Source organism: Octopus sinensis, linkage group LG13 (genome assembly GCF_006345805.1).
Source record: "Octopus sinensis linkage group LG13, ASM634580v1, whole genome shotgun sequence".
Classification (NCBI taxonomy): Eukaryota; Metazoa; Mollusca; class Cephalopoda; order Octopoda; family Octopodidae; genus Octopus; species Octopus sinensis.
The window spans coordinates 64,686,853-64,711,212 of NC_043009.1; the positions used below are offsets into that span (position 1 = coordinate 64,686,853).

Below are 24,360 nucleotides of genomic sequence, written 5' to 3' on the forward strand. Positions count from 1 at the left end.
TATATATAATGTTTGTTTTTATGTTTAATCCTAATAAAAACAATTTTACATTCATCCAAGGGCGTTACTCTCTTCTCCTGTAGAGTACAATTTTTTTTTTTTTCTTAAACAAGAATATTAGTGACAGTGACTTCGAAATTTTGGCCAATTAAGACATCAATGGACAATGATGGCTTAACTGACTGAAACGTCAAAGTCACTGTCGATAATATTCTCGCTTAAGAATAAGTGTGTGTGTGTGTGGTGTGTGTGCGTGTGTGTGTGAAACTTACTTTTACTTCTCACTGTATGTTTCTCAGTCGATGACGGCTGAGTTTTTTTGTGTCGTTGCGGTGAGGTTTATCTTCAGGCACATCTGAAGGGACACCTGATGGAAAAACGTTCATGCTTTATAGAGATTTCTAAAAATAATAAACAACTACAAAGAAATATAAGAAAAAAAAAAAAACAAGGAACAATGGACGGAAGAAAAAATTAAATGTCAAAAAGAAAAATGAGAAGTGGAGGGGAGAAACAGCAGAATGAGGATAAGATAAGGGCAGAGGAACCACCATGGACAGAGCAAGGCCACCCAACCCACCTCTGTTGTGGACAATGAAGAGATGACATCTGCAGGCTGCACCACTGCATATGAGAAAGTGCAGCGTTAATCCTCAGTTAGGTGAAAGTGCAGGATATTTTAGGAAATATAGATATATGGGCTACATTTATGGGTTTGTCTGGCTAATATCCATCCTGTCTGTCCAATCAGGACTGACTCTGGGATATACAAAAACTTGAATGACCCCTAATACAATATTCCATCCATCCAGTTTTGCCACCCACTATTCCTGGGAGGACTGTGGGGGTAGAGTTCTCCTCAGCCACTTCCTCCAAGGGGTCCTATCAAAAGCAACTGTTGTTACACTTTCCAGCTGGATCCCCAACTGCATCCGTCTGAGACCATAGCCCTTATCCAACCATTTTGCTGTTGGTCCTACCTTAGGGTCTCCTGCCAGTTGGCCCAGCGTGAAGAATCTGTTTTGTGATTCTTTCCAGTGGCATTCTAATCACATGTTCTAAGGGCCAGAGCTGTAGCAGCTTGACCGGGAGAGACTTAATGATCTCTGACCCAACACCCTGTCAAGTAATGTTACTCCAGAGATCCTTCAGAGAAACCCATTTCGGCCCCTTATATTTTCAATTATATTCTTCTGGTCATTATCCAAAATCCATGGTCATAGGTGAGGACAGGCACAATACTGAATATTGAAATTAAAATCCATTTTCTTAAAATATCCTAAAACTGAACAGGGATCAGATCTGTGCCTTTACAAATGCAGTCAATAATTGCAAAAGGTCCCCTAAAATATTTGTGCATAAACTTATCTCATTTATAAGAATAAAATGTCCTCCTTAATTAAGGATAAAGAATAATGCCCCTTCCCGAGTCATAGAGACCTATAGGTCCTGTTTTGGGGTTCCTGGACAGGATGTTAGTCTGTCACAAGATTACTCAGTTTTGCCCACCAAGTGGACCGGAGCAATGTGAAATGAAGAGTTTTGCTCAAGAACACAACACATCGGCAGGACCCAGGAAATGAAACCACAAATTTACCATCATGAGTCCAGCACCCTAACCACCAAGCCATGTATCTCCACCTTCCTTTATTTGTACATGATTAAATAAGCAAAAACAATTATGTATCATCATCATCATCATCGTTTAACGTCCGTTTTCCGTGCTAGCACAGGTTGGACGGTTCGACCGGGGTCTGGGAAGCCAGGGCTGCACCAGGCTCCAGTCTGATCTGGCAGTGTTTCTACAACTGGATGCCCTTCCTAATGCCAACCACTCCGTGAGTGTAGTGGGTGTTTTTTACGTGCCACCTGCACAGGTGCCAGGGGGGTCTAGCATCGGCCACGATCGGTTGATACTTTTAACGTGCCACCGGCACGGAAGCCAGCCAAAGCGGCGCTTGCATCGGCCACGTTCGGATGGTGCTTTTTATGTATACTTGTCATTAAGCAAAGAGAAGCTATTATATACATGTGTATGCCTGTGCGTGTGTGTGTGTGTGGTGTGTGATCATCATTTAATGCCCATCCTCCAGGTTGACATGGGTTACACAGTTTGACAGCATCCAGCAAGACACAGGGCTGTGCCAAGTCCCAGTGTTGGCTTTGGCATTGTTTCTATGGCTGGATGCCCTTTCTAATACCAACCACATCAAAGTGCATACTGGGTGCTTTTTTTAAATCTTTATATATAAAAGAGAGGTTGTGTCCTGTCTCTCTCCTACGATTTAGATTCCTAACTACTCCCACATTTTGCGGTGCAGTTTAACCAAAACCGGGTATCTTATAGTCGTGATTCATATTGAGCCCTTCTGGGTATTAGCGCGCGTCTACGATGAGTCTACGATTTAAAAAAAAATTCACCATCATTTTTTAAATAATTTACCATCATTTGTTTCCATTTTAATGCATTTTTTCGCTATTATATAAGGGAAGTAACTCTCTAAAAATGTCTACGATGAGTCAACGATTAAAAAAAAAATTTACCATCATTTTTTTCTCATTTTTAATGCATTTTTTTGCTATTTTTTTGGCTATAACTCTCTAAAAATGTTTATATAGTTATTTCCCTTACAAACCCGAGCAACGCCGGGCGATACTGCTAGTATATATATAACTTACTTTTGCTTTTCGATGTCTGTTTAGCAGTTGGTGATGGCTGGGACATTTTGTGTTTTGAAGGTGAAGATTTGTTTTCGGGCAAACCTGAAGGTACACCTGAGGTACACGTCATAGCTATTTCAGAAAATGCTGAACAACAAAAGAGAAACAAGGAAAAGAAAGAAAATCACAGGTAATACAATAAAAATAAGGTGAGGAAAGGAATGAAAAAATAATAGTGAGAAAGAGTAGAATAAGAGGATGACTATAGATGCATGGTTTAGATAGATCAAAAGATTTGCTGGTTGCACTCATTCAGTTGGCTACTTCAGGTATCATACACACCATCCCAATGAGACCTGGCCCAAAGCTGTATATCAAACCTTAATATAATTTACATTTGACAGATACTTGTCCTCATCTTGTTTGTTGTTAACACAGCATTTTGGCCGATATACCCTCCAGCCTTCATCAGGTGTCTTGAGGAAATTTCAAACCTGGCTTTTCATTCCTAAGGTATTTTTCTGTTATTATTATTATTATTATTATTATTATTCAGGTAATAATCGAACTCGGAATCTTGGGGTTAGTGACCTGAATATAATAATAACATTGAAAAATACCTTAGGAATGAGAACCCAGGTTCAAAATTTCCCCAAGACACCTGATAAAGGCTGGAGGGTGTATCAGCCAATACGTTGTGTTAACAACAAACAAGATGAGGACAAATATCCGTCAAATGTAAATAATGTATCAATCTTCTTCTTCGCAACAAGGGAGTGTATGCAATAGAATATAGAAATAAAATATCACAGAATTTGTTTCAGCAACTCTAGTTTTACTGTTTTCTCAATGATGTTAACACTTTTTACATCATTGATGGACACAGATACATACACAGACACAAATATATGTATATTTACACAAACACACAAACGCTACAGGCATCTGCCCATTATCTGTTTACCAAATTCTAACCTCAAGGTATCAATCAACCCAATCTTCATCATCAATCATTAACCTCCATTTTTCATGCTGGCATGGATCACATGGTTTAAGAGGAGCTGCACCAGGTTCCATTGTCTGTTGCGACATGGTTTCTACGGCTGGATGCCCTTCCTAACGCCAACCACTTTAAAGAGTGTACTGGGTGCATTTATGTGGTACCAGCACAGATGCTTTTTACCAAAGGTATCATAAAAGGCATTAAGGTAACATGCAATGGGATTCGACTCAGAACCATGTGGTAGTGAAAAGAATTTAACAACACATTCATTCCTGCCAGAATTCCTCAACCACTTTCATGCTTCGGCCCACATCCCTGTGCTTCAACCTTTAATCTAAACTGCTCAGTAACGAATTTTTTCTGCAATTTTAGGATTTATAAATCTAGCTTCATAAGATGCTAAGGTTAAATTCAAATTACGATGAAAGTAAACGAAGAAAGTTTGCCTTAGAAGCGTTGAGATGTTTTGAAAGATTCAGAAATGATTTATCCTCAGACACATGATGATGCTGATAGAATAGCATGGATAGGATAAACTAGCCATATATTGCAGGAACTTACTTTTAGTTTTCAATGTGGATTTAGCAATTGGTGATGGACGAAGTTTTTTGTGTCGTAAAGGTGAAGATTTTTCTTTGAGTACGCCTGAGGGTACTGCTGGGGAAAAAATTTCGCATTTTATGGATATTTACAAAAATAATGAACAAAAGAAGAAAAAAAAGGAAAATAAAGTACAAAATAAAAGAAACAAACAAAAGAAAAATGTAACAAAACAAACGTAAAGAAAGACTAGAAAGAAAGAAAGAAAGAAATAAGGAGAGAATGAGAAGACTATACTGTGGGACAACAACTGACATGCCGAGGCTAAGTCCACCTCACTCAGGCTAAGTCCACCTCGCTCATTACCACTGTCGCTCCCACATAAACAACTTTAGTCCCTCCAGCACTGCCAACAGCCCTGTGATTTAATCACAAGATCCAGTTCAAAGTAAGGCTGAAAAATCCTTTATTAAACATACCTGCATAATATGCATCAAAAAAGACTGAGAATTATTTCTGCCACCTTTCCGTCAAGTTTCTTTTGGTATTTCGTTTTATCTTCTTTCAGTTATTCTTTACTCTATTTACTCTTCTTATTCTCACAGACTACCATTCATTATTCTTTTGTCTTCTCCATAAATTTCACCCATTTTTTTTTTAACTAAAGATAAAAATTCTTTAATACTGAATGCTACTCTGTAACTGGTTTCAGTCATTGGAATACAACCATGTTGGGGCACTGCCTTCAAAAGGCTTCAGTTGATCATATCAACCCACAATTGCTTTCAGTTTGGCATTTATTTTATCAATATCTATTTGTCAAATTGTTAAGTCACACTTTTTGACAAAATATCAGTGTTTTTTTCTTAAGCACTGGTAAACACAGACACAAAAATACACACACACACACACACAGAGACATATGCACAACAGGCTTCTGTACAGTTTTCACCAACCAAATTGCAATCTTAAGATATCAGTGATCCTGAAGCTACAGTAGAAGACACTTACCCAAGGTGCCATGCAGTGAGATTGAACTCAGAACCACATGATTCTATAGCAATCTTGTTAACCACAAAGTTATATACATAAAAACTTACTTTTACTTTTCAATGTATGTTTAGCAGCCAATGGTGGCTGAGGTCTTTTGTGTCGTGATGGTGGGGTTTTGTCTTTGGCTTCACCTGAGAGTACAAAAAAAAAAGAAACATGGGTGTTTTATAGATAATGCAGAAAATATTAACAACAAAGAAGTAAAAAGAAGCAATGGAAATAAAGCAAGAAGAAAAATGAAAAATAGAGGGAAAACGAAGAAAGAAAAGAACAAAGGAACAGCAACTGCTACACAGTGTCCAAGTCCACCTTGTTCACCTCAACTGAGGCCATCATATGACTCAATAGATTTTCAGAAACATTGGATAGCAGAGAGATTGCAATACTTGCTATGGTAAAAGACAGATAATGTTTGTGTGAAAAGAGCAATGCCATGGAATTGTTTCAGTCATTAGACTGTGGCCATGCTGGGGCACCACCACTGCATGTCAGAATGTGCAGCATTGGATCACGGCCAGCTGGAGAAATGCCATATGTAGGTCATAGCTGCATGCTTGGGTGCCATATAGGCCCTGCTAAATCAGAACTGACAAAAGGTTAACCTCCACCAGTATTTGTATATTTTAATGATTTTATTCAAATTAAAATACATGCTGGTACAACCAAAAAAAAAAGTACCCAGTCCACTCTGTAAAGTGGTTGGCATTAGGAAGGGCATCCTACTGTAAAAACCATGCCAAAACAGACAGTGGAGCATGGCCCTGTCCTCTGGCTTACCAGTTCCTGTCAAACACTGTCCAATCCATGCCATCACGGAAGACAAATGCTAAATGATGATGGAATAGGAAACATAATTGAAGTTCAAATACTACAATAACAGTTATACAATTAGGGAGATGTACTTGCATAGAAAGTGACTTGATCTGAGATTGTGTGCTGAAACGAAAACAATTGCAGCGTGGAAGGTGTTTGTAAGCCATTTAAGAAACACACAAAAGCCGTTCGATTCACTTCAACATTTAAGTTTAATTTGTCAAAATATTTTCGTTGCTTTAAGACCGTGACCTGTTCACTGACAAAAATCTGAGATGCATCTACAATTGTTTAGGCTATAAGCCCCCACCACACACAATCTCTTTCTCTCTCTCTCTCTTTATATATATATATATTTATTAAATATAGCCACAAAACACGTGTCGTTATTCTACCAAACATATATGTTTTTATTATTATTTTGCAATTTACTTAAACATTGGTATATTATTGTTATTTTACTTCTAATATTTCTATCATATGTAATTTTCTAGAAGGTGTAATTTAATTGTTCATTTTGAATTGATAAAAGGTGGGATTTTTCTAATTTATATATATATATATTATATTTTGTGAAATTTGATTTGGTATTTCTAAATTGAATTTTTCCCTGTAAGTTAGAAATAATATTCCTCTAAAATAATTATTATATATATATATATATATATATATATATTATTACGGAGATGTACTCGCATAGCAAGTGATTTGATCTGAGATCGTGTGCTGAAACAAAAACAATTGCAGCATGGAAGGTGTTTGTAAGCCATTTAAGAAACACACAAAAGCCGTTCGATTCACTTCAACAATTAAGTTTAATTTGTCAAAATATTTTCGTCGCTAAAATCCGCAACCTGTTCACTGACAAAAATCCGTGCTGCTGATATATATATATATATATATTACAGAGATATTTAAAACTATTCACCATGGAATTCATTACAATATTTGTTGTAAATGCTCAAAGCTGACAGTAAAACAGTCAGAGGCACTATTAACAATAAGTGAGTAGGGAAGAGTACAAGGCCATCAGGGATAGTCACTAAGATACTTAAAATATCTCTCAAAGTAGGTCATGTGCTAGTTGGTCTCTCAGTTAATCAGGCAGCACAGACAGCTGTCACACCCAATGATTTGCACACCTGTATCATTAGGTACAACAACGATATGACAATAGCAAAGGAGAAGAACTAAAGAGAGGTCACCACTGAAGCACCAAAATGATTGGTGAGATTGTGAAAGTCAGTGTGTTTATAGCACAAGGGGTTAGGAACAGAATTAACTGGGAAGGGATGCTGAGGCCAGTGTCAAAGGGAGACAACTGCGGATAGGATCTTTTACTTGTTTCAGTCATTTGACTGTGGCCATGCTGGAGCACCGCCTTTAGTCGAGCAAATACACCCCCAGGACATTCTTTGTAAGCCGAGTACTTATTCTATTGGTTTCTTCTGTTGAAAGCTAAGTTACAGGGATGTAAACATATCAGCATCGGTTGTCAAGCGATGTTGGTGGGGGGTAAAAACACAGACACACATATATATACAATGTCTTCTTTCAGTTTCCGTTTACCAAATCCACTCACAAGGCTTTGGTCAGCCTGAGGCTATAGTAGAAGACACTTGCCCAAGGTGCCACGCAGTGGGACTGAACCCGGAACCATGTGGTCAGTAAGCAAGCTACTTACCACACAGCCACTCCTATATTTAGTATAAAGCCTTTGTGTCAAGTATGTGACAACCTAGAGAAGGCATTTGCTAAGATCCCACGTTCTGCAGTCTGACAGTGAATTAGGAAACAAAAGGTAGATGAATGACTCATTAGAGCCACTCAAGCCATGCACAAAAGTACAATCAGCTACGTGAAGAGTTAGCAGTGAATTCAGCAGAAAATTTAGCATGCAGTTAATGATCAGTTCTTAGTCATCTACAGGGGGGGGGTTTTTTTTTTTTTTTTTTTGGTTTCCCATACCAGAAGAGTCCAAGACTAGCATTTAATGAAAAATGCCATGTTCTGAGGATTTGTTCTTACAGCTGAAAATGTAAGAGAGTTAGGCAATTCCAGGCATGAGAGCAAAACCTACAATTCAGGAGACCTCAAAACAAACTTAACAAAAACTAAAGTTTTAGTAAAAATAAGAAAGAACGCAGCACCCTGCTTGTATCAGGAAAATTACATTGATTGATCTATAGGAAGAAAAGAAAGACAAGTAGAAATTCCAGTGTACCCAGAATAAACTATGGGTGAACAAGTGACGTTATAGAAAGCTCACCAGCAGACTGGCAGAGAAGGTAGGCCTTAAAACTGTGGCAGATGGAGATTATTGTAAGAATTAACCCTTTCGTTACTGCATTTCTGTTGAGATCCTCTCTGTTTCTTTCAATTACTTTAAATATAACAAAGAATTTAGTAAAATAACTTAGTTATCATTCAGCTAGTGTTAGGAACATAAATTGTGACTAAAGTTTGGTGGAAGATTTTAATTCAAAACTTATGAAAATAAGACATTTATATACAGAGCCGGTTTCAGCCGGGTTGGTAACGAAAGGGTTAATGTAAAACCAATTCTGTTAAATACTTGGAAGACTCCCTTGAAGTAGTTGAAAGCCTTCGCTACTTAGATTACCGAATTAACAGTGAAGATGGAGGCTTCAAGAGCACTGTAACTGAAGCAAGAAATTGCAGGAAAAGTTCCAGGAGTTACCATTTCTGTTGGTAACAAACTGCTTTTCTCTTCCATGGTAAATGACAGATAACAATGTTTGTGTGAAAAGAGCAACGCTGCATAATAAGAAGGGTATGGACTTGCTTCAGTCATTAGACTGTGGCCATGCTGGGGCACCATCTTGAAGAATTTTAATCAAATGAATCAATGCCAGGACTTTTGGCTTTTTGCATTGAAGCCTGGTACTTATTCTATCAGTCTCTTATACTGAACCACTAAGTTATAAAGATGTAAACACACCAACACCAGCTGTCAAGCAGTGGTAGGAAACACTCAAAGAAAAACACACACACTAAATATAACCCATGCTAGCATGGAAAGCGGACGCTAAACGATGATGATGATATAGTTACGTATATATATGTATATATATATTTATTTACCTATGTATATATGTGTGAATGTATATATATATATATAAACAGTTTTCTTTCAGCTTCTGTCTACCAAATCCACTTACAAGGTTTTGGTCAGCCCAAGGTTATAGTAGAAGACATTTGCTCGAAGTACCATGCAGTGGGACTGAACCTGGAACTTCTAACCACACAGCCACGCTTATGCTTTAATCATTTTACCTCACTAATCCTCTGCCCAATTCACTATACCACATGGGTCATGGCAGATGGTATTCCATTCCACCACCACCCTGTCGCACTGCATCTTTATTCCATCACAACCATCTGTGTAATGAGAGAAGACATGAGAAGCATTTCAATTCAACAACGCCCTACCAATACCACTCTTTGCTCCTGGGTATCACCCTCCTCACCATCACCCTTAGTGGTGGCATCCGTCCCTTTCTTTCATAATTATCTGTCATTATTGTTATCCTGCAATCGTCCTCCCTCCTTCTCTCCCCCTCACACACACACACACACACACGCATACATGTCACTTACTTTTATTCCTCAAGGTCTGTTTCTCAGGTGATGTTGTCGGAGGTTTTTTGTACCGAGAAGGTGAGGATTTGTCTTGCGGTACACCTGAGAGAACAAAAGAATTTCATAATTTACAGGTAATTCTGAACAACAACAACTTCAATGGAAACCGGAAGAAAAACAGAAGGAAGAAACAAAAGAATGGAAAGTAAAAAAATAGAAAAAGAGTTAAATCTCTTTACAAACACCAACCAATGGTATGGTCACTCAGAAAAAAAAAAAATCTATGTAGTGCTTTTAACATTCCAGTGAAACGATAAGGAAAATGGTCATCTGTGGATGGTACCCAGTTATTGGAGCAGTACCTAGGTACCACACATTACCACACATCCGTTGACCAGGGTCTAAAGGGTTGTTTTAAGATTCTCATAATGCATCAACATCATCGTCACTTTCCCATGTTTGCATGCGTTGGATGGAGTTTATTGAGAGATATTTTCTACAGCTTTATGCCCTTTTGTCAGTAACAAGGGTGGGAAGTAAAGTAAAGGGACCTTCTCAAGTTATGCTGAGTCATAAGGACCAGTTTCCTGGTTCCCATGGTGTATAAATTCCCCTCTTGGATAGGACGCCAGTCCATCGCAGAGTTACTCATTTTTGCCATTTGAGTGGACTGGAGCAGTGTGAAATGAAGTGTTTTGATCAAGGACACAGTGCGTTACCTGGTCCAGGAATTGAAACCACAATCTTACAATCATGAGCCCAACACCCCAACCACTAAACCATGTACCTTCACGAGGAGTGGGAGGAGTAAGGGAATAGATAAAGCTGGAATGATGATAGAGTAAAACTTTAAATGTGGTGAGCTGGCAGAGATGTTAGCATGCCAGGCGAAATGCTTAGTGGTATATCATCTGCCGCTACGTTCTGAGTTCAAATTCTGCCGAGGTCAACCTGGCCTTTCGTCCTTTCGGGGTCCATAAATTAAGTACCAGTTATGCACTGGAGTCGATATAATCAACTTAATCCGTTCGTCTGTCCTTGTTTGTCCTCTCTGTGTTTAGCCCCTTGTGGGTAGTAAAGAAATAGGTATTTTGTCTATCTTTACGTTATGAGTTCAAATTTCATTGAGGTCATCTTTGCCTTTCATCCTTTCTGGGTTGATAAATTAAGTACCAGTTACGCACTGGGTCAATCTAATTGACTGGGACCCCTGTCCAAAAATTTCAGGCCTTGTGCCTAAAGTAGAAAAGAATAAATGCCATTACCGAGGCGGTGAGCTGGCAGAAACGTTAGCACGCTGAGCAAAATGCTTATTGGTATTTCGTCTGTCTTTACTTTCTGAGTTCAAATTCCACCAAAGTCGACTTTGCCTTTCATCCTTTTGGGGTTTATAAATTATCAGTTGTGTACTGGGGTCAATCTAATCGACTTCTCCCCCACCTCCCCCAAAATTTTGGGCCTTGTGCCTTGGAGTAAAACTTGATGACTATATGTGTATTTGTTAACTTACTTTCTCTTTTGTAGTTCAATGTATGTTTAGCAGTTGGTGATGGTTGAGGTTTCTTCCGTTTTAAAGGTGAGGACTTTTCTTGGGGTACACCTGAAGGAAAAGAATAATAAATTTAAAGATATTTCGGGAGATAAGGAACAACAACCAAAGATAAAGGGGAAAAGGATGGAAAAGAGAGAAAAAGAAAGGAAAATAGAAGAAAAGAGGAAGAATAGAAAGGAAAGAAAAATAATTTAAATGAATTTTCTTTTTTTCAACATGCAGAGAATAAAAGAAGAATGGCAAAATAAAATAAGAGAAAAAAGAAGATAAAATGGTAAAACTGGTTGTTTGACAAATTTTTTCCTGTTTTTGAAAATTTATCAGAAACATCAAAAGTTGCAGGATTATTTAGATATGATGAGATCAACACTTGCATCATTTTAACATTGCAGGCATCATCATCATGAAAGGGAGGAGGAAGATGGGAGGGAGAAGAGGAAGGTGGAGGGGTACAGTAGAAGGCTAAAGAAGGAAAAGTGAAGAGAAGGGAGAAAGGTAGAGGTAGAATGAAGAGAAGACGAATGAGAAGAGGAAGGGGATATGCAGAGGAGAAAGAGGAAGAAGATGTGTGGGGAGGAGGAACTCACTTTTACTTTTCAATGTCTGTTTAGCAGTTGGTGATGGCTGAGGTTTTTTGTGTCGTAAAGGTGATGACTTGTCTTTGGGTACATCTGAAGGTACATCTGAAGAAAAGAAAAAAAATTTCAGATTTTACAGGTATTTCCGAAAAAAAAATGAACAACGCTTATAGGCGCAGGAGTGGTTGTGTGGTAAGTAGCCAGTCGAGGCGGCGATGGCAGTGTTTGATTTATTTAAACAGGTAAGATGACAAACCTTTATTTTTTTCTGCAGATCTGCCACCACTTTCTGGTTTCTTTACAATCTTCGTAGACTTTTTGAAAGTCTTTTCATTCTCTTCAATAAGAGACAAGTTGGTATCAAATACATCAAAGTAGCGTGTCTGGACTGTTGGTTTATGAACCCCAAATGCAGAAATCATTTTTCTGGGCGACTCTTTAATTTTCTCTGGACTAGCGCTGAAGCTGTCAGGAAAAAAAAAAAAAAAGGGAAAATTCCAAATACAAATTAATAAGATCTGATAGCTTCACAACAGACAAAGTATATCACTAACCAAGTTGTGATCTCTGTGCATCCATGTGTGTGTATTACAGAATGGACTAAACAGAACAAGATACACATGGGATGGAGAGTCACCAAAGAGGTCACAGGATGTGATGAAAGCTTTCAGAAAAGACACTAAAATAGGAACAATAATAAAACTGAAGTGAACACTAAGTATATACTGCAGGTGGTTAACAGACAAAAACAATATGACCATTCCCAAATATCATCATCATCATCATCGCTTAACGTCCGTTTTCCATGCTAGCATGGGTTGGATGGTTCGACCAAGGTCTGGGAAGCCAGGTGGCTACACCAGGCTCCAGTCTGATCTGGCAATGCTTCTACAGCTGAATGCCCTTCTTAACGCCAACCATTCCGTGAGTGTAGTGGGTGCTTTCTATGTGCCACCGGCACAGGGGCCAGGCCAGGCTGGCAATGGCCACGATCGGTTAGTGCAACTATATATATATACACACACATATGTAAAGTACAGTGACACATTATGGTTAACCTAGAGATACAAAAGAGATAAGTGACAACAAAAAGATAATAGAAGGAAAGAACAAAAGAAGAAATTGCGGAAGTTACCTTTCTGACACTGTCATCTTCCTCTTTTTTCTGGTTGATACAGCTTCTGGCAAAACCTGTGGAGAATATATAAGATGACATCGTAGAATATGGAATATAATTATTCACTTTTATATATATGTATATATATATATATATATGCATACAGGGTGGCCCCAAATGTGGGTTTGCAGTTATCATGTAGGCACTTTAAATTTCTTTTAAAACATTTTATTACATTTAAATTTCTATCTTTCAATTAACTAAATTAGCATAGAATAATGGTTTCATATTTTTTTTATAATTGAGATCTAAACTGTTGATATATGAATGCGAAAGAGAGAGTTGAAGAATTGGAAATCTACTTTTGGGCCACCTTGTATATATACATGGCCTTGCTTTTTGCTTTTTGAGCCCAAAAATTAACTAACTAACATATGTGTGTGTGTGTATATATATATATATATATATATGTGTGTGTGTGTGTGTGTGTGTATGTATATATATGAGTTGATGCCAGTAGTGCCTGACTGGCTCCCATCCCAGTGCCATGTAAAAGGCATCATTCAATCTTGACCAATGCCAGTGGCACATAAAAAGCACCACCCAAGCATGGTCGACGTTAGTGCCGCCTGACTGGCTCCTGTGCCAGTGACACGTAAAAAGCACCCACTACACTCTTGGAGTGGTTGGTGTTAGGAAGGGAAAAGCTGTAGAAACCTTGCCAGATCAGATTAGAGCATGGTGTAGCCTACTGGCTCACCAGTCCTCAGTCAAACCGTCCAACCCATGCCAGCAGGGAAAACGGATGTTAAACGATGATGATGATAAGTTTTCATCTTTAAAACCTTAAATACAAAACCTAAAGAAATATTGACCATCAGGGCACGTAAAAAGCACCATCCGATCGTGGCCGTTTGCCAGCCTCGTCTGGCACCTGTGCCACGTAAAGAGCACCCACAACACTCATGGAGAGGTTGGCGTTAGGAAGGGTATCCAGCTGTAGAAGCCTTGCCAGATCAGACTGGAGCCTGGTGCAGCCTCCTGGCTTCCCAGACCCCAGTTGAACCGTCCAACCCATGCTAGCATGGAAAGCGGATGCTAAACGAAGATGATGATGATGATGAATATAACGATTCTGTCAGGAAAAGATGCAGCACCAGTAACATTCAGTAGCACTCCTAAAAAATTCACACACACACAGTACATACATACATGCTTAAGTGAGCACGCATACATCCATCAATGCAGACCGGTTCTTTTTTGATCGAATGTATTTGTTGTTTAAAAAATGAGATTGGATCTGTCCAAGGTTAATCTTCATTACTCGCGCACACAGAAATATGTGTGTGTGTGTGTATCATCATCGTCATTTAACGTCCACCTTCCATGCTGGCATGGGTGGGAGATATATATATATATATTCTTTAATTCTTTTATTTGTTTCAGTCATTTGACTGTGGCCATGCTGAAGCATCACCTTTAGTCGAACAAACTGACCCCAGGACTTATTCTTTGTAAGCCTAGTACTTATTCTATCAGTGTCTTTTGCCGAACCACTAAGTCACAAAGATATAAACACATTATCAGTTGCCAAGTGATGTTGGGGGGGACAAACAGAGACACACACACACATATACAACGGGCTTCTTTCAGTTTCCGTCTGCTAAATCCACTCACAAGGCTTTTGTCGGCTCAAGGCTATAGTAGAAGACAGTTGCCCAAGGTGCCTTGAAGTGGGACTGACCTGGAATCATGATTGGTAAGCAAGCTACTTACCGTACAGCCACTCTTGCACCTATATATATATATATATACCTTTGAAATGTTTTGAGGAAGGTTTACATAATGGATGCATTTCCTAATATGACATAATGAAATTACTGTGTATAGTGCTCAGGTGCACTACAACTCATCAAAGGTGAATGTACAGTACATAGAATTATGCACAAAAGTCAGGAAAGTGAACAGTGTATGAGTCATGATATACGTGTGTGCATGCATATGGAGCGGGGGGATATCAGGTGTAGCATTGGCGAATTTCAGGAAACAGGGAGGTTTTAAAGGATTACTTTTTTTTTACAGACTCCGATGACTCTGAAGTAGAAACTGTGAACCACACTGACAATGTTGTAAGTATCTTTTCAATTATTTCATTCAAATTCTTCCCATGAGACCTTTGGTGATTTGCCACGCTTGAGAAGACCTCTCAAGTTGAGCGAAATCTTAGTCATGGCCAATGCCAGTGTTGCATAACTGGAACGTTGGGCAATATGCTATGCTTGAGAAGACCCCGCCAAGCCAAGTGAAATGCATTCTGCCTGGTGTGCTAACGGTTCTGCTAGTTCACCACTGCCTTAATCCCAAATTATGTTAATAAAATTTACTTACATCTTCATTTTTTATATTGTCATTTTCTAGATCATCCTCATTTTCTTCATCATCTTCATTTTCTGGAAAACAAGATCAAAAGTAGAAATAATACATTTCTAAATCTCTCAGAGAGATTTATACAGTAGTAACATGATAAAGTGGTGGCATGTTATCAACTTAATGTGACGGTCCCATGAAAGGGAAGAATACTACTGCTATTTAGCCCTAGGAAGCAGCACCACTTCCTGTCAGCCTTGACACATTTCCTGTGTCCTATTTTCGAAATCAGTGAATGTATTACACTTGAATTATTATATGTTAACGGAGGCAGATAGACATCAATAGTGAGCAAGCCTTGCTACTCCAGACTGATGACAAGCAATGACTCAGAAACTAGTCTCTGGATGCTGGCTTTGCTGGGTGGAGATGCTTATCTCCCCATTTGTAAACATAAGGACCTGCCTACCTCAGTTGCTATGGCATTGAGGCAGATTGGGCCACCCCCATTAGCAAGGACAAAACCCGATTTAAAACACTTGATGATGATATATATACTGGTTAGGGATATGAAATCTGGCAGAAACGCTAACAGGCCAGGCAAAACGCTCAGCAGAATTTCGTCTGCCGTTACGTTCTGAGTTCAAATTCCACCGAGGTTGACTTTGTCTTTCATCCTTTCGGGGTTGATTAAATAAGTGCCAGTTATGCACTGGAGTCGATATAATTGACTTAATCCGTTTGTCTGTCCTTGTTTGTCCTCTTTGTGTTTAGCCCTTTGTGGGTAGTAAAGAAATAGGTACCTTAGGAGCACACTAGTATAATCCTGGATCTGGCTAACCACAGTGAATGATGTGGAACAACAGGAAATTGTTAAAGGTAAACAATCACACAGTATTTCACCTGATGTGTAAATCCTGATTTCACCTCTTTCAATTATACACCATCATCATCGTTTAATGTTCGTTTTCCATGCTAGCATGGGTTGGACGGTTCGACCGGGGTCTGGGAAGCCAGGAGGCTGCACCAGGCTCCAGTCAGATCTGGCAGAGTTTCTACAGCTGGATGCCCTTCCTAACGCCAACCACTCCATGAGTATAGTGGATGCTTTTTACGTGTCACCGGCACAGGTGCCAAGGGAAGCTGGCAACGGTCACGATCAGTTGGTGTTTTTTACGTGCCAAGGGAGGCTGGCAATGGCCACGATCGGTTGGTGCTTTTTACTTGCCACCAGCACGGAAGCCAGTCAAGGCAGCGCTGGCATCGACCACGTACAGGTGATGCTTTTTACGTGCCACCAGCACAGGTATCACAACTACAATTTCCATTTGATTTTATTTTGATGTACTTGACTCAATAGATCTCCTCAAGCACAGTATATTCAATGGGCTTCTTTCAGTTTCCATCCACCAAATCCACTCACAAAACTTTGGTTGGCTTGGGGCAATAGTAGAAGACACAGAAGACACTCTGGGTGCCCTGCTGTGAGACTGAATCCAAGACAACATAGTTGGGAAGCAAGCTTCTTAACCACCCACAGATCCACGACTGGGGGTGGGAGATGTTCGCTAAGGAGGAGGAAGTCACCAACAGAAGAAAAGTTGCTGAATTCATTCATGTAGTCATTGAGAAAGAAAGAAAAAATGAAAGAAACAATTTGGGAGAAAGAAAGAAAGTGAATGAGGGAGAGAGAAATGAGTGAAAATGAATGAGCAGAAGATACAAAACCTTGACATTCCTTTGAACTTGAAAGACTCGTGTTGCCTCCATTTTTGACGGTTGTCTCTGGTTCTTCAGCTGATGGATCACAGACATTTGTGGAGAGAGATTCCTTTGTTGGGGACGAAGCAGCCTTTTGGACAAAAGATTCCTCATCTTCAGGAAAAGATTTCATACCTCGCTTACTGATGATTCTGACATTGCTGTTAGAATTAGAGACTGCTGAAGACACTTCAGGTGTCTTTGTAGTGGTCACCTCCTTCTCTGAGACTATCACTTCTTGATGGTCACCGTCTTCAGAGTCAGCAGCACTAGTGTCGGCTAATGACTTCATTCCACGTTTACTGATGACTCTTTGCACATATGAAACCCTTCAAAACAAAACGAAAGCATTATTAATGAACTGTTTTCTGTATTTATTTTATTTATAGAAACAGAATTCAAAGAAAAAGAAGCAACTTTCAAAGTCAAAATCCTGATTTCAAAGAAATACATCTTTGAGATTTTTTAAGACATCCTTTTGTCTTTGAAAATTGGACCCAAAGGATAGGCATCATCATCATCATTTAACATCCGTTTTCTGGGCTAGCACGGGTTGGAGGGTTCGACCGGGGATCTAGGAAGCCAGGAGGCTGCACCAGGCTCCAGTCTGATCTGGCAGTGTTTCTACAGCTGGATGCCCTTCCTAATGCCAACCATTCCCTGAGTGCAGTGGGTGCTTTTTACGTGCCACCAGCACAGATGCCAGGGGAGGCTGGCAGCAGCTACGATTGGTTGGTGCTTTTTATGTGCCACCAGCATATGTATCACAACTACAATTTCCAATGATATTTATTTTGATGTACTTGACTCAATAGGTCTCCTCAAGCACAGCAGGTCATGAGCCACCGGCACAGAAGCAAGTCAAGGCGGCCGGCGCTGGCATCCAATTTACAAAAAAGTACTTCATCATCAACATTTAACATCCACTTTTCCATACAAGCATGGAAAAGTGGAGGTTGTTGGGGAAGATTTTCTCAGCCAAATGTTCAAAACATTTGGACTAACAATGTTTGCAGCTGAAGAGAGCTTTAAACCATCTTTTATATCAGTAATACACTGATGTAAGAACGGATTGTTTATAAAGCTTGAAACACGTGTACCACGATATCCTTTGTATTCTGTTTTTAATTTTATTTGATATATATCATCATCATCGTTTAGCGTCCGTTTTCCATGCTAGCATGATTCTGCCTATATGTCTGTGCACACCTTTGAATGCAATATATGCAAATCAAAAGACATTTTAAGATGCACAGAGATCCGAACTTATCTGCAGCTCTCGGTGGTCCAAATCGGATATGCACTCAATGTAGGTGTCTTTTCAGAACATTGCCTGATTTAAAAAGCCATATCAGATGCCATGATGGTTCTAAGGTGTAGGTACAGAAGGTGGTCAAACTCTGCATAAGGGGTAGACAACCACCGTGATTGAGTACTAGCCCCTAAAGCATTTTTTTATTCTCTCTGTATTTTCTGTGTTCCTTTCTGCTGAAGAGCATAGACTCAAAAAGTAAAAGACTTTCTCACCTTCCTGAGCATTAAACTAATACACCTGTTTGTTATTTATATATCTGTCTTTGTCATTGTTTTTTTTGTAAATTCCGTGACATCCACCTTGCGAACGACACACTGGTCTCACGCCATTTCCGCTCCACCGGTCACTCCTTGCAACACCTATCTGTGTTCGGTTTGTCCTTACACAGAGGCCATCCGGATTCCCGTTTGCGCCGTGAACAGGAATTAATCTTCTCTCTTCGCTCTTATACGCCATTTGGTCTCAACTCTCCCCCCCCCCTCTCCCCCCTCCTCACCTATCCTTTCTCCCCCCGACCCCTACTTCTTCAGTCCTTCATCCTTTCACCCCTACTCCCCTTCCTTCTTCCCTTTCTCCCTCCCTCTTCCCCTTCCCTCTGCTCCCTCACTCCCTCTCTCCCCTTCTCTCTCTCCCCCTCTCCTCTTTCCTCCTTCATCCCCCTCCTCACCTTCCTTCTCCCCCATCGTCTCCTCTTCCCCTTTCTCCCCCTCCCCCTCTTCTCCTCACTACACCACATGACTTTACACATCACATCACATATGATGTGCCATACTAATACACACACAACTAATACATACTAATACGTACTAATACATACTAGTACATACTAATACTTACACCAACCCTATACATACACACGTCCAGACCCCGCATACGCACTTATACTCTCTCCACACACACACACACACACCTATACATACCAATACGTACTAATACATACTAATACATACTAATACATACACCAACCCCATACATACGCACGTCCAGACCAATCTTACGCACTAATACTCTCTCATACACACACACACACACACACCTTATACATGCTAATACATACACCAACCCTATACATACACACATCCAGACCCCTCCCACGCACTTTTAGCTGGTCCCTCAACCCTTATCAACCCTATTATCTCCCCTTATTTCGCTCTCGCGTCTCATGTTTGATCTTGACCTCTGGCCGAAATCAGATCGCCATGTTGATTCGTTAGCTACTGCACGCATTTTTTTTCTCTCCTTCTTTCTGTGTTTTTCTCTCTCTGCGTATCTTTCTGTTGAAGAGCGTAGGCTCGAAACGTTAAAGACTTGTTTTATTTATATTTCCTGAGCGCCATACTAATACAATTGTTCGTTTGTTTTCCACCTGCCTTCGTCTTTTGTTTATTTTCATAAAGCTTCCCGTTATATATATATATATATATATATACAAAATGGGACAAGAACACAAAACAACCAGACAATTAGGTGATACAAGAAAGGGACAGCAAAGCATCCAGATAGACGATACAAAGAAAACAAGGATGGGTCATTCGGAGTTTTCTTTCCTCAGTCGAGTTCCAGATTATCTTTGCAATTTCGGCTGGTTGTACTTGAGATTGCTCTAATCTGGCCAGCCCCAAGGAAAAACTAAGCTAAGAACACTAGATTCCTTGGAAGCAACGAATGTCTATGGAAACAAGGACAGAATAAAACGGAGAAATGGTACACAAATACAAATAACAGGACATAACAACAGGTGTCTTTCAACTAAGGACAAATTAAATTAAGCTGGCGTGCGTGTGTGGAAGTAAAGCCTTACGGCAGGGACAGGGAGGAATATAGATGTTGCACGGATGGTAGTCGAACCAAATTAGTGTGTACTTTATGTGCATATGTATGTGTGTGTGTATGCATACACATACAATATATTCTCTTTTATCCAAGAACTTAAAAATAAGAAGAAACACTTACTCTTCAGAAGCGTTTGAACAAGAATCTGTCATTGACTCAACAGGAAATGATAATCTGCAAATAAAAGGCTCTCGTTTAATAACCAAACAGAAAAATACACCTCAAAATACACCCCACATCCTCCAGTCCTATAGAAATATATCTCTCAAAACACAGAACATTCTGACACATTATAAAGTGGGATGAGTTTTTTTTCTTTTTTGTTTTAATAAACCTTCTCAATTACACAATGCCTGTACGACATTTTACAACTCTCCCTCGCCATCCCCCACTCCATATCAACATCCTCTTCTTCATTTTAAGGCTTTGTCTTTCATCCTCACCATCATCGTTAACGTCCGCTTTCCATGCTAGCATGGGTTGGACAGTTTTGACTGAGGGCTGGCGAACCAGATGGCTGCACCAGGCTCCAATCTTGATCTGGCAGAGTTTATACAGCTGGATGCCCTTCCTAATGCCAACCACTCCGAGAGTGTAGTGGGAGCTTTTTACGTGCCACTGGCATGGGGCCCAGTCAGGTGGTACTGGCAACGACCTCACTCAAATCTTTTTACACATGCCACTGGCACAGGTGCCAGTAAGGTGATGCTGGTAACGATCACGCTCGAATGGTGCCCTTTACGTGCCACCGACACGGAAGCCAGTTAGCCGCTCTGGCAACGATCATGCTCAGATGGTGCAGTAAGGCGACGCTGGTAACGATTACACTCAAATGATGCCTTTTATGTGCCAATTTTCTATAACATAATATATATCATATAATTTTTGAATAGCTCGACCCCCAACTCAACCCCTAAAATACTCTTCTTGCTATAGTCTTTAATAAACAACCCAGAAATTAGGACAAAACATTGAGGTAAATCACCAACATTTAACATCCTTTCCCCATGCTGATCTGGTTTGGATTGTTTAACAGGAACCAACAAGCCAGATGACTGTGCCTAGCTCCCTACTTTGGTCTGGTCTCTATGGCTGGGTGCCCTTCATAAGACTAATCACTTTACAAAGTGTACTGAGTGCTTTTTTCATGACACAAGCACGAGTGATGTTTCGCAAATACCTAAAAGACAAGATCCCTTCAACCGAATGGGAAATGGTATCGAAGGAAATGAAATTATGATAGAGGGACAGAAACAGGCCTTACTCAATATCATTTGTTTCTAACATAAGCACATGCCCTGAAATTTCATGGAGGGATTTTATGATAATAGAATTTATTTTTAAGCTTACCTTTTCCTGGAAGGGAAATTTGAGAGAGAAAGAGGGGACACACTACTCTTGGCATCATCATCTGCTGCCGGTTTTACAGCCACTATTTTCTGAAATAAACAAAAATAATATTAATATCTAAATAAATAATTCACATAATAATCCTCAACATAATAGATATTCTTTTCTACTGTAGGCACAAGGCCCAAAATTTTGGGGGAGGGACAAGTCAATTAGATCGACCCCAGTAGGCAACCGGTACTTAATTTATTGACCCTGAAAGGATGAAAGGTAATGTCGACCTTGGTGGAATTTGAACACAGAACATAGAGATAGATGAAATACCTATTTCTTTACTACCCACAAGGGGCTAAACATAGAGGGGACAAACAAGGACAGACACACGGATTAAGTCGATTATATCAACTCCAGTGTGTAACTAGTACTTATTTAATCGACCCCGAAAGGATGAAAGGCAAAGTCGACCTTGGCTATGCATTTCGCCCACGTGCTAACGTTTCTGTCAGCTCGCCACCTTATCAACATAATAGATATTAATATAATAATCCTGTTGCAATTTTTTGCTTTTTTATGACTTGACCATAGGAAGAAAAGAGAACATCTGTGACCCCTTCTAACCTGATGAGAGAAAAAGAAGAAATTATGCTCAGAGGAAATTCTGTTAAAAGTACTCAAGGATCAAGTGGTGATGGGCAACAGATTAAATTAATCAGAAAAGAGCAGGTCCTGCCTGTACAATGGACTTCCACAGTTTGCCTGCCACTCACATGTGGCAATCATGTAGCAAGGGTTCTAAGTGATTGCAGTGGAAGGTTGGCAAAGAAAATTCTGGTACCTCCACCAAAACTACTAAAAGCCATGATGAATCGTTTTCTCCCACAAGCCTTTAGTCCGTCTGGAGCCATAGTAGAGGGTATTTACCCGAGGCTCCACATAGTGGGGACTGAACCCAAGACCATATGGTTGGGAAGCAAGCTTCTTCACCACACTGCAACATGGGAAAATATCATCATCATCATTTAATGTCCATTTTTCATGCTGGCATGGGTTGAACATTATCATCATCATCGTTTAACGTCCGTTTTCTGCGCTAGCATGGGTTGGACGGTTCGACCGGGGTCTGGGAAGCCAGGGGCTGCACCAGGCTCCAGGCTTATCTGGCAGAGTTTCTACAGCTGGATGCCCTTCCTAACGCCAACCACTCCGTGAGTGTAGTGGGTGCTTTTTACGTGCCACCTGCACAGGTGTCAGGGGGGTCCGGCATCGGCCACGATCGGTTGGAGCTTTTAACGTGGCACCGGCACGGAAGCCAGCCAAGGCGGCACTGGCAACGGCCACTGAAAACTAGTAAGCTGGGAGCTGCACCAGGTCCCAATCTGATTTGGCCTGGTTTCTATGGCTGGATGCCCTTCTTAATGCCAACCACTCCAAGAGTGTAGTAAGTGCTTTCTACGTGTCACTGGCACGGGTGCCAGTTACGCAACACTGGCATTGGCTATGATTTCACTCAGCTTGAGAGGTCTTCCCAAGCGTGGCACATCACCAAAGGTTTCATGGGAAGAATTTGAATGGAAAAATTGAAAAGATACTTACAACATTGTCAGCGTGGTTCACAATTTCTACATCAGAGTCATCGGAGTCTGTAAAAAAGTAACAAAATAACTTATAAATCATTTAACCTTTACGTGGTTATGTTCTTAATGAAGCAGACTACCTGTGTTAGGAAAAGCTGTGGTAAGAAACTCGCTTCACAGCCACATCGTTTCAGGTTCAGTCCTACTGCAGGGCACTTTGGGCAAGTGTTTTCTACTATAACCCTGGGTCGACCAAAGCCTTGTTAGTGGATTTGGTGAAAAAAAAAACTGAAAGAAACCCCTCATATGTGTGTGTGTGTGTGTTTGCCCTCACCTGCTGCTTGACAGCCAGTGTTGGTGTGTTTACATCCCTGTAACTAAGTGGTTCAGCAAAAGAGATGGATACAATAAGTATCAAAAATAAATAACTACTGGGGTCGATTCACTCGACTAAAGATTCTTCAAGGCAGTACTCCAGCATGGCCACATTCTAATGACTGAAACAAGTTAAAGATACTACAATCAAAACCTTGTAGGTTTTTGTAAAATATCTGAAACTTAATAGATTAGGTTTTGTTGTTAAGCATTAAGGTTTGATAGAGCAGACCTATGGCCGAAAGCAGTCCAATCATGACCATCAAGAGGTATGCAGGATTATCTGCTTTGTCTTTTCTTTTACAAAAACAGCAGTTATTGGTGAGGGAAGGGGAGTGTCAGCTAAGGCATTGTTTAGCCCCCACCCCACCCTAGTGAACCCTAATCCAACAGATCATTGAACAATAATAATTTTTCAGCCATGACGACATGACAATCTCGTCATAGTGTATCTAGAACAACATCATCTAAGGTGTGCTTACTCTTTACTCTTTTACTTGTTTCAGTCATATGACTGCGGCCATGCTGGAGCACCGCCTTTAATCGAGTAACTTGACCCCGAGACTTATTCTTTTGTAAGCCCAGTACTTATTCTATCGGTCTCTTTTACCGAACCACTAAGTGACGGGGACGTAAACACACCAGCATCGGTTGTCAAGCAATGCTAGGGGGACAAACACAGACACACAAACACAGACACATATATATATATATACATATATACGACAGGCTTCTTTCAGTTTCCGTCTACCAAATCCACTCACAAGGCATTGGTCGGCCCGGGGCTATAGCAGAAGACACTTGCCCAAGATGCCACGCAGTGGGACTGAACCCGGAACCATGTGGTTGGTAAGCAAGCTACTTA

The 24,360-nt window shown here is 40.2% G+C and overlaps 1 protein-coding gene across 10 annotated transcripts in view; it reads right to left on the reverse strand.

Moving 5' to 3' along the window:
* Positions 1–205: 205 nt before the first annotated feature.
* The window catches only part of LOC115218475 (nucleolar protein dao-5), a 30,374-nt gene continuing 6,219 nt past the window's right edge, over positions 206–24,360 (reverse strand). Inside the window, exons 4-17 of one of the 10 annotated variants that reach the window (XM_036508490.1) lie at positions 23,140–23,186; positions 21,547–21,635; positions 20,317–20,370; positions 17,016–17,377; positions 15,309–15,370; positions 12,939–12,994; positions 12,060–12,268; positions 11,813–11,896; positions 11,184–11,273; positions 9,692–9,775; positions 5,305–5,388; positions 4,226–4,321; positions 2,680–2,808; positions 206–367 (exon numbers count right to left, since the gene is read on the reverse strand). In XM_036508490.1, the coding sequence (XP_036364383.1) occupies positions 282–367; positions 2,680–2,808; positions 4,226–4,321; positions 5,305–5,388; positions 9,692–9,775; positions 11,184–11,273; positions 11,813–11,896; positions 12,060–12,268; positions 12,939–12,994; positions 15,309–15,370; positions 17,016–17,377; positions 20,317–20,370; positions 21,547–21,635; positions 23,140–23,186 (1,532 nt within the window). In that variant the 3' untranslated portion in view covers positions 206–281. Of the gene's footprint in view, positions 368–2,679; positions 2,809–4,225; positions 4,322–5,304; positions 5,389–9,691; positions 9,776–11,183; positions 11,274–11,812; positions 11,909–12,059; positions 12,269–12,938; positions 12,995–15,308; positions 15,371–17,015; positions 17,378–20,316; positions 20,371–21,546; positions 21,636–23,139; positions 23,187–24,360 lie in introns of all 10 variants that reach the window. The other 9 variants (XM_036508492.1, XM_036508489.1, XM_036508491.1 and 6 more) reach the window with 9 other exon arrangements.